This window comes from Engystomops pustulosus, chromosome 2 (assembly GCF_040894005.1).
Source record: "Engystomops pustulosus chromosome 2, aEngPut4.maternal, whole genome shotgun sequence".
Lineage (NCBI taxonomy): Eukaryota > Metazoa > Chordata > Amphibia > Anura > Leptodactylidae > Engystomops > Engystomops pustulosus.
In genome coordinates this window covers 41911839-41923544 of record NC_092412.1, presented here as the reverse complement: position 1 = coordinate 41923544, position 11706 = coordinate 41911839, and the positions used below count along the sequence as shown (strand labels likewise).

The window sequence follows — 11706 nt, the reverse complement described above, 5'->3', positions numbered from 1 at the left end:
GAGAGGGGGCTGCCGCCGGACGATCCAACTGATTTGGACTTAGTGCGGGATTTAAATTTCAAATTGTGTCGCAAGACAATGCACTTACATACACCGGGAAGAAGAAGGTGAACTCCGGGGACCTGAGCGGGGAAGCGACACATGCATTACAACAGCTGAGAAGAGGAGATTTGCCTGATTACACAGTTCTCAACAATGCGTTTATAAAACGCATGCTTTAACGCCCACGTTTGTTGATGCTGCATCAATGCATGTGTTTGGTAAGTGCATTGTTAAGAGCTGTGTAATCAAGCAAATCTCCTCTTCTTAGCTGTTCCACTGCTTTTAAAAACGCATGCGTTACTGCCACGTCACTGGGTCACTGGCATGCACCCTCAGTGGTATGAGCTCCCCCGTTATCATCCATACCTACATAGAGCTGGTGTAGGGGAAGGTGTTGAAACGCCAAAAAACTTCCAAACCTCCAGATAGCGGGGGGGGGGGGGCAGAGGAAAGTGAGTGAATATGACATGTGGAGACACATGGGCCTGCATAGAAGTTATAGCAAAAATGGAAAACATTTTAACCAAAACTATTAAGTTGCTTCTTTTTTTTTATTTGAGAAACAAACCAAATATAGAGAATTAGGATACAAAAGGCAAGTACACGAGATAAGTGCTATGGCTAATTTATACTAACAATAATGAGAGGTCCCATCTGACTGACTCTCACAATCGTCTTACATGTTTTAAAGTTATGTCATAAATGTATAAAAGAGGACATTACATGCTGCGGTGGAAGTCAGGCATGAGAATTATGGAATGAGCAGTAAAGGGGAGAAGGTCTTACTGATTCCACTAATATAGTTCTCCATATCACTTCCGAAGATGATCACTAGGTAATGGTTCAGGATCCCTGCCAGGCTCATTGCAAACAGAAAAAATATAATGCGTTTTCCGAAAATGTATCCAGGAGTGCTGGAAGAAAAAGGAATAATAAAAATAAGGAAAAACTTGGAATTAAGAAAAAAAAAAATACATTTTCTTATAATTCTATATAATGCTTTCTTTTTATGTTACCAGCCCCCAGCAGACACACTAAGTGTAATTTTAACTCCCTGAAAAAACTCTTAAAGGAAATCTGCCATCACAATCAAGTGTGATAAACCAGGTATCGTGGTAATCTTCTTATATTTGTTATCCATGGCCTCCTTCCTTGTAATAAAAAACTTTTAATATTATACTAATGAGCCAGAAGGGCTCTGGGAGGCTTTACCGGAGCTTCACAGGTTGATATACTGTGCACCAGTTTTATGTCAGACTTTGCACTCTCTTTTCTGTGCAAATTGCTTGCACAGGTATTTAAGAAGTGCTTGTGCCACATTTGTGTTTTGCGAGACCTATTTGTGTCGTGGCTGCACTTCATGCGACACAAATTTCTGCACTGAAGGGGGCACTTCAATGCTCAGTCAGAACAGTCCGACAGAAGGGTGTCGCACGCCCCATGTTAAAGGTGTACCTAAAAAAGTGGTGGACTTTGTCAGGACATTGCAGCGTTCCAGATTCATGAAGAACGTGCACCAAAAATCCTGAATCTGGCGCCCTCTGCATACTACACAGGGAAAATGCACATAGTACAGACTGCACTGTTCTTAGTAAATGTGCCACACAGTCTCTCCCTCCCCCTGCTCCCTCAGCACTTTCCCCTCCCTTTTTTAATTCAGATTCAATTGCTATAAAAATGTTTACCCTTTATCTAATGTAACAAGTTAAGTCGATGAAGTTCCTGATATATTATGCAAATTAAATAATATACCTTTGCGTCTTCTCTCCCAGGTAACCGACAAAGTACTTCTGCCGAACAAACAAGTACATGAGGCCTGCAAAGGCTGCGGGTGCTAGACAAATATATGGACAGAAAGGTTTAGGAGGCAGCGTCAGAGGAATAATTTGCTGGCCCTATATCCCTAGAGCTACCTATAGCGCTACCTTCTGTTCTTACAGAGATAAGATCTGTCTTTTAGACTAGACATCCAAGTTCTTACTACTTACTCTGTTGTCTTAACCTCACAAACCTGTTCAGAAGTCTGCAATGGGGCCCAGTTACACCCCTGGTTGTAGCAATGAAATTATTTGAAACCTTACTAACTATTTATTCAAAAAGAAAGACAAGTTTTCCTGTATCTTACTTTGGCTACAGAGGATACCAGCGCACCACAACACAGCCAGGAATGTAGGGTAGGCGTCAATACAGTTTTGGCTGGAAAAGATGAGATAAAACATCCAAAATGTGTCAAGAAATTGTAAACTTATCAAATACTATAAAATATAAAGAGGTTGGACCAAATGAACAAGAAATCACATATCCAGATGTGTTCTGCTGATTGGCAGAATAACATTTGTCTTTTTTTTCGGAAAAAATTGACTACAGTGTTCGGCTACTTCCGTTTGTCCAAAAAGTGAACAATAGGTCGGAAGGATCCATATAAAAATGAATGCATTATCATTTAAACTAACTTAGTTTTTTTCTTTGTAACTGGCCAAAGAAAATAGTAAAAGTAGTAAAAAGCACAAATACTAAACACACTTTTATACTTAACTAAATATTGCTATTTATATAGCTACATATGAAGAATGGGATAGCCCTGCCAGAAATCTATAGAACATATTTCTATACTTACCCGGCCCATTCGCGATCCAGCTGCGCTTTCTCTGCACAGGATTTGGGTCCGGACGGGATTTATGAAGGCAGTTCCTCCGCCGTCCACCAGGTGGCGCTCCTGCGCTGAAAATCATCAGAACGCGCCGGAATACACCGAGCTGGACCAGGTGAAGGTAAGCGCTTCCCAAGCGACACTTTTTCGGTTTTTAAGTGCGGCGGTTTTTTCCGAATAAGTCGGGTTTTCGTTCGGCCACGCCCCCCGATTTCCGTCGCACGCATGATGGCGGCGATGCGCAACAATCCGATCCCGTGCACCAAAATCCCAGGGCAATTCAGGGAAAATCGGCGCAATCGGAAATATTCGGGTAACACGTCGGGAAAACGCGAATCGGGCCCTTAGTGAATGACCCCCATGATGTCACTTGGACTTACTTTGCAGTATACACTTTTTCAAAGGCAAGCGAACCTGTTCTCTGGAAGCTCTTAGAGTGCTGATTTTTGGATTCATGTTCCACTTTAAAGGCAAAGAAGACTAAAATGTGGGGGGGAAAAAAATCACAATTATAAATTGTTTCTTTGATTTTATATATATATATACAAACTGTAGCTCCCAGCATTGCCCGGGATAATACATAACTGCTCTTAGCTATAACTCTGACTGTCACTGACTGTATCTGTCACAGACTGTCAGTCTTTGTCACTGTCTCTGTCAGTCTCTTTTACTATCAGACTTTGTCACTGTCAGTCTCTGTCAATGACTGTCAGTCTCTGTCACTGACAGTCTGTCAGTCTCTGTCAGTCTGTCACTGACAGTCTCTGCCACTGACTGTCTGTCTCTGTGACATACTTTCTGGGCTGCTAATGCCTCCTGCATGATAAATGCCTCCCTCTCCCTTGTTGAAGAGGGAGGTGATGTCACGCAGGAGGCGTGTGTAATTAGCAGCCCGTAGAGCTGGAATCTTTTCCCCACGCCTTGGGCTGCTAATTATAAGTTAATTTTCTAGGTGATCCTGGCCGGTCAACATTAAAAAAAGAACACAGGCGGGACTGTGATGAAGAGGAGCACAGGTGAGTATGTGTAGTTTGTTGTTATGTTGGAAAACAGCCAGGAACTCAGCCAGAGTGGTAAGTAGCCATTGTATTTATTATTTGAAGGTTAATCTGAAGTGCAGAGGAGTACACTATGTAACAATTGTTTTTTACAAAAGCATGCCTCTCCATATTGTGAGGGTATCATAGACTGTCCTAACAGAAAGCACAGACAGAAAGTAAAGAATTGTTCACAAGTAGATGACTTACTTTAGCAGATCTTTAGCAGTTATAAAACTGGCTGACACAAAAAATATACTCTTGTGCCCACTGACTCCTGTAACTACTTGTATCTTTCCTTCCACGAAGTTAAATAAATCTACTATCGAAATCCATCATGATAAACCAGGGACACTTACTCATAGATCCGTGGTAATTTTCTTATATTTGTTATCCATGGTCTCCTTCTAAAATCAACTTTTAAAATTATGCTCTGGGGGAAAAATAAGAGAAAAGACAGCAACCTTGAAGTAATGTGGGTGGTGCACGGAGCATGGGATCCTGGTGTTTAATATCCAAAATCCATACAAAAATAGAGTGGGCCACAGCATCATCCACAGGGATACTCTGGCCCTCTCTATTTTTGTATGCTGTGGGGGATTCACCAGAGCCCCTCTGAGCTGTAGCTTCACAGTCAGATAGTAGAGGGGGAAGTGCTCCTTCACAGTGTATCTGCCTGAGAAGCTACAGCCCAGGGGGGCTCTGGTGAATCCCCCAGAGCAGTGATGGCACTCAGAGCCCTTTCTGTGGGCACTCAGAGATGACTCCAGGTATCTTCCTGCAGTCCCAGACAGCCCAGGACTTGCTGTGCACAGAGCTATTTTAAAGTGACAGCTGTACCTGGGACTATTTTCTGCTTTATTGGTGTCCTCAGGTGCTGGTATCAACGAAAACTGTGACAGAGAAGGGAGTATAAATCACAAATTTAATTTCTGTGTTGGCACTTTGCGATAAATAAGCGGGTCTTTGTTGTAGTTTGGGCACTCGGTCTCTAAAAGGTTCGCCATCACTGCCCCAGAGCATACAAAAATAGAGAGGGTCAGAGCATCATACACTGTGAAGGAGTGCTGAGGGAGCAAGAATGAGACAGTGTAATAGCCTGTGAAGCTACAGCATGCAGGAGCCCTGGTAACACCCTTCTGGCTCTTTAGCAAATTCTAATGTTGATTTCTGAAGAAAGGATGCCATGAGTAACAAATGTAAGAAGATTACCACAGTCACTGTTCCCGGATCTATGTAATTGTCCCCGGTTTATCATTCTTGTTTTTGATGGTAGATTTCCTTTAAACCATGATAACTATGAAATGCATAGAGTGAAATCCACAGAAAAAATCTACAATATTGCCCGACATCTCCTGCTTATTCATTGCCTGTACAGAGTTTTATCATTTGCGTTATGGGATAGGTGGTTTTAAGATGCAGTGTTTAATAATGTAAAGTAAAAGTTACAATCTTGTGATAGGAAGACTGCCGCTCCCTTCTGTACTGCATCAACCATCTTACACCCTGTAGTCATAAAATATCCTACCAAGAATGTTCACCTTATTGTGAAATTGCTGCCTAGTTTTATGAAAACTCCCCTCAAGTTCCCCAAATCTTTCGCTCTTGAACACCTACACCATTTCCAGAGCCCCTTCTCTTTCCTGGTATAGACATGACACCACTAGTGGTTTAATAAAGGCACCAGACACTAACATTCTCCCTGCTGTCGAAACACTGATAGGTGTTGCAAGCAAATATTCACAAGCTGGAGTACAGGCAGCGGAGGGAAACATTCATGAATGTGTGATGATGGCCTCGTGGTGCAGAGACTGGACACCAACATCTATCTACATGGGTTACGGGAAGTTTCGTTCTATGAACATCACCCCCCCCCCCCACTAACCCCAACACCAACCCCAACACCAACCCCACCACAAGTAGCCAATTTTGTGCCACAACCTAAGCCGCTCGAGGATCCCCCTGTACTCTCATTTCTGATGACACTAGAGAAACGGAAACATAACAATGAATGTGACCATGTACCGACCAGAGTCCTACTTACTGTTCTGTATCACGCTGATCAATGTGACAATCACCAGGAGGACAATATTTCCAACAATTTCTTGATTCATTTTTCACGAGGCTACGGCTGAGGTCCTGCTGCCGAGTGAGTAACGCTGCACTGATGGCAGAGGATGTAGTGGTTATAAGAGGAAAGAATAGAGGAAGTCAATGTTCTAATCTTTGACGTATTATCTCTGCTCAGGATCTATCAGAGGATCCGATGTATATAAATATGCAGCTGGAGATTGTCTCTGATGCTGGTGTCCACACTGTCCTTAAAGTGGTGAAGGCAAAAATAGTTTTGCCTTCATTATATGACACTATAATACACCAGGCTTAACTTTGACCCCCATGCTTTGTGACACATTTTTCAAATGAGACACCATACAGGCAACTTGTTTTTAAGTTTAAAAGGGGTGTGGCTTAGTGGTAAGTAGGCGTGGTCTAGGTTGCACCATCGTTCAAAAAAGTTTGGGACACTCTCTGGAGTTAACTAAGCCAACTAGGTGGTATGAGGTTAGACTAAACGATCTAATAATCCAGTATCCAATAGATAGATCTGGCACAGGGGTTGTCTGATAATATTTTAGATACTGGACACTTGGCCTCTGCATCAGCTGTTTTATCTATGGTAAAAGTGGACATGGAGCTAGAAGAATACGGCTTTGTATCCAATGTAATGGCTAGGAGCCATCACTACAGCTTCAGCTTCCAGTATGATTGAATGAGGTCCTGCGGTCAATAATAATTCCCAGACAATTCCTTTAAGGATTTCTAGTCTTACTTTAGACTTGTATATTAACAGTATCAGTAAATCCTCATGTTTTTTCTATAATACAATTATTAAATATAGCGTTAGGGGGTGCAGAGATAATGGGTGCAGCCCTTTCCTGACATATAAAGGGACTCAAATGCCCCTCCCAAACCAAAAATACCAGGATTATTAATGATGGGGTTAATCTGGTAGTCCACCACTGACTATCACAATTTACAAAATATAAATCACAATAGGTACCTGTATCAGGGTGGGTGATAAGACTGGCCAAGGGCTGCATAAAAGATTGAGGGCTCCCTTTTTTTAAAATGTTTGACATTTATTGTCTACATACGGATCCAGGACCAAACTTCTTGGGAAAGAAGGGGGAATGCCTTTTGTCTTCTTTCAGTTCTGCAGTTTAAGGACCTTTGAGAACCACCACACAGGTCCTGAAGGGCTCTTGTATACATATGTGTTGAGAGTCTGCAAACATATAAATGGATTTCAGGGCTTGAGATTCCACTTTACATTATCTCTATAGGGCAGTATCAAACTTGGTGGGTTGTTCTGGAGACCATGGCCCCACCAGAAGCCTTAGGCCCTGGACTGCTGCCCAAACAGTCCATATTATTATAATCTACCACTGGCATACCTGTAATTGTATTAGCACCTTTAGGCTCAAGTAGCTCTTATTTTTTATTTCTCCAAATAAGTCGTCCAATTCTGAGACCTGGTTTGTGAAGTCCTATGTAGGACTTATAGGAGGAGAGATGACATTTCCTTTGTAAAATGACTTTTTTTTCTAGAAGGGATGCACATACACATGTGGCTCCGCTGTGACAACCACACGCTGCTTCCTCCTTTCTAGCTTTCTAGTGAAGTCCAGCAGATGGTGGTTATCCCCAAGACATTTATTAGTGTTTTACACCATCGCCATGTAACATTGTTGTGTGTCTGCCTGTTGCTTAGAACTGGATTCCACAACAGTCCTTGTATTAGTAAAAACTGCCTTTTTCAGGAGAAATGATACATTTATCACTAAAGACCTATCAAGCACAAAAGGAAAGGGATATTTTAATGTTTTATTTTTTGCATAATTTCTCTTAGGATAGGTGATGCATATCAGATTGATGAGTGTCTGTCATCCAGCTGTTAGAAGACATTGCCCCGTTCAGATGTGTGCAGTACATTTTATAGTGGCAGTGTTTGGTATTGCAGATTAATCCCATTTAGTTGAATGGACTGTGCTTCAAACCAATGAGAACCCGTCAGGGGGCAAATTAACCCCCTAAACTAAATATATTTTCATAAACTGCCATTAGAAAGCATTGCCTCTATCCCTTCATTGTCCCTCTACATGCCTGTAAACTTAAGCAATGAGGTCCTAAAGCTGTATGAAAATGACCTGTGAGATGTCCAATGAGTCATTATCATATTCAAGCTATCCAGCTTATTCATGAGTGGGAGGCACAGCCACACCCCCAGTGCTTGACTGACAGCCTGTATAATGGTGTGATTTATAATGATGTAATGGCTCCTCCATGTGCTTCCTGGTGCTGGCGCCCCCTGCAGCCGGTGTGTGTATGAGATACTCCTATACACATGACTGACAGCCTGTATAATGATGTGAGGTATAATGGTGTAATAGCTCCTCCATGTACTTCCTGGTGCAGGCGCCCCCTGCAGCCTGTGTGTATGAGATACTCCTATACACATGACTGACAGCCTGTATATTGATGTAAGGTATAATGGTGTAATGTCTCCTCCATGTGCTTCCTGGTGCTGGTGCCCCCTGCAGCCTGTGTGTATGAGATACTTCTATACACATGACTGACAGCCTGTATAATGGTGTGAGGTATAATGGTGTAATAGCTCCTCCATGTACTTCCTGGTGCAGGCGCCCCCTGCAGCCTGTGTGTATGAGATACTCCTATACACATGACTGACAGCCTGTATAATGATGTAAGGTATAATGGTGTAATGTCTCCTCCATGTGCTTCCTGATGCTGGTGCCCCCTGCAGCCTGTGTGTATGAGATACTTCTATACACATGACTGACAGCCTGTATAATGGTGTGAGGTATAATGGTGTAATAGCTCCTCCATGTGCTTCCTAGTGCTGGTGCCCCCTGCTGCCTGTGTGTATGAGATACTCCTATACACATGACTGACAGTCTGTATAATGATGTAAGGTATAATGGTGTAATGTCTCCTCCATGTGCTTCCTGGTGCTGGTGCCCCCTGCAGCCTGTGTGTATGAGATACTTCTATACACATGACTGACAGCCTGTATAATGGTGTGAGGTATAATGGTGTAATGGCTCCTCCATGTGCTTCCTAGTGCTGGTGCCCCCTGCTGCCTGTGTGTGTATGAGATACTTCTATACACATGACTGACAGCCTGTATAATGATGTGACACTCCTGGCAATGGTGCCCCCTGCAGCCTGTGTGTGTATGAGATACTTCTATACACATGACTGACAGTCTGTATAATGGTGTGAGGTATAATGTAATGTCTCCTCCATGTGCTTCCTGGTGCTGGTGCCCCCTGCTGCCTGTGTGTGTGTATGAGATACTTCTATACACATGACTGACAGCCTGTATAATGATGTGACACTCCTGGCAATGGTGCCCCCTACAGCCTGTGTGTGTATGAGATAATCCTATACACATGACTGACAACCTGTATAATGGTGTGAGGTATAATGGTGTAATGTCTCCTCTATATGCTTCCTGGTGCTGGTGCCCCCTGCAGCCTGTGTGTGTATGAGATACTTCTATACACATGACTGACAGCCTGTATAATGATGTGACACTCCTGGCACTGGTGCCCCCTGCAGCCTGTGTGTGTATGAGATGCTCCTATACACATGACTGACAGCCTGTATAATGATGTGAGGTATAATGGTGTAATGGCTCCTCCATGTGCTTCCTAGTGCTGGCACCCCCTGTATCCTGTATGTTTAGGAGAGATACAACAGCTCCAGGCAGCCATGTTGTAGAAGAACATGTCAGGTACTTGTGTAGTTGATGTCTGTGTCTCACACATGTGTATTAGGAGGATGCAACATGTCACCAGGTAAAGCACAGACATTAGCAATGCTTTACTATACATTACACAAAGATGTGAGCAGGGAGAGGGGAGGGGTAACGGGGGTGACATCCCTGCCTCTGACCATGTAACCAGCCTCATTTACATAATAAAGAAAACATGATTTTAGAATGATTAATGCAGGAACTGACTAGATAAAGGCTGGGATGGGATCCTTGTGAGCCGCTCCAACAGGTAGTGGTGACAGAAATAGTGACAGAAATAGAGACCTGATGACAGGTGTCCTTTAACTCCTCTCTGCCCACCAGCTCAATTTAGATGTCGACGAGCGCAGGTTCGGAGTCTGCAGCAACATCTTTAGAAGTCGCTGTCGTTTTCTACCGCTCTCCCGCTAGCTGCTGGAGCAGGACTGGGCATTGATACAGAATTGATACAGAAAGTATATTGGAAAATTGTATAACTTTTCACGACACAAGCAATATAAAATATTTGCTGAAAGACAGAGACACCTGAAGACCCTGGGAAGACACCTGGAGACCGTAGGGTGAAGGTAACTGTGGTTTATTACCACTTCTCCCTTTTCCACTGTGTGATGTACGGAGGAGCCGAGATGGTACAGCCGCCAGCTCTATAGATTTGGTGGTCATGTGACCTCTGGGTTTAAAGGGGTAAATCAGAGCTGCTGGGTCTGGTCAGACCTAGGTCAGCATGGATCAACATCAGCCCTCACAGAGGGTCATTTCCAGCTGTTACTCTACCTCTTATGGATGCTTCAGTTACAGGGATAAACTTGTAAAAGAAAAAAAAAATGTAAAGTAAAGTTAAAATAAAAACAGTGCAAATGTCCCCCAGGGGTTCTTAATGAGCTCATGGTGGACATATAACGTAAAAGCATACACAAAAATATGTCCACTTTCACTAAATAATTGATAGTATGTTTATAATGAAAAGTTTATACAATTTAATTTTCCAATATACTATAAATTCCACACGGTTTTCTAGATATAAACTGGTCCCTGGTCATGTGACCACACAGGTGCACGGCTCGTTCTATTTCTGGTCTTGTGATGTCACACAGGTGCACGGCTCGTTATATATCCCTGGTGATGTGATGTCACACAGGTACACGGCTCCTTATATCCCTGGTCATGTGATGTCACACAGGTGCACGGCTCGTTCTATTCCTGGTCTTGTGATGTCACACAGGTGCACGGCTCGTTCTATTCCTGGTCTTCTGATGTCACACAGGTGCACGGCTCGTTCTATTCCTGGTCTTGTGATGTCACACAGGTGCACGGCTCGTTCTATTCCTGGTCTTCTGATGTCACACAGGTGCACGGCTCGTTCTATTCCTGGTCTTGTGATGTCACACAGGTGCATGGCAAGTTGTATCCCAGAGAGTAATTAGCTGTGTGATATAAGGAGCCCCCTTGAACCCCTTACTACCATACCATAATAGTACGCCGCGCGTTAGGTGCCTGTTGCATCGACAGGGCTCAGCCCGTGAGCTCTCTCCATAGCCGGTAAGTCTTTGATGCAATCTGCCAGCACCGATCGCGGGTGTTGATCACCGCTGGCAAAACTGCCAGTGGCTTCAAAAAGATGGCGGTGCATGGACGCCCGTGACGCCATCAGGGAGCGTCGATCTATTGCTATCCATTGCTATGACCCCAGGCTGTCTCATTTTAACCCATTAATTACAATGTGCTAATTGCACATTGTAATATATGAGGATGAAAATCGACGTATACTGCCATACTGTAGTATGGCAGTATATGATAGGATCGATCAGACAACCTAGGGTTAAAGTACCCTAGGGGGTCTGAAAAATAGTAAATATAAAAATTTAAAAAAAGGAAAAAAAAATTCTAATACAAAAAACTAAAAATTCAAATCACCCCCCCTTTCCCTAGAACTGATATTAATATAAACAAACATTAAAAACACATTATAAACACATTAGTTATTAGTTAGTTAGTCCGAAAATGCCCGATCTATCAAAATATAATAACGGTTTTCACTGTCTTTTACCCTTATAACAGAAAATAGCGGCCAAAGTCGGAAATGGCACTGTTTTGCCATTTAGAAAAACATATAAAATTCTATAAAAAGTAATCAACAG

At 42.9% G+C, this 11706-nt stretch overlaps 1 protein-coding gene across 1 annotated transcript; it reads right to left on the bottom strand.

Annotated features, from left to right (window-relative positions):
• Positions 1 to 574: 574 nt before the first annotated feature.
• Positions 575 to 5993, bottom strand: ALOX5AP (arachidonate 5-lipoxygenase activating protein). Its single transcript, XM_072132983.1, has 5 exons — positions 5774 to 5993; positions 3073 to 3172; positions 2168 to 2238; positions 1795 to 1876; positions 575 to 956 (listed from the first exon to the last, which is right to left on the bottom strand). Exons 1-5 carry the CDS (start codon positions 5841 to 5843, stop codon positions 794 to 796), a joined length of 486 nt encoding a protein of 161 aa, XP_071989084.1. The 5' UTR covers positions 5844 to 5993; the 3' UTR covers positions 575 to 793.
• Between the last annotated feature and the right edge of the window lie 5713 nt (positions 5994 to 11706).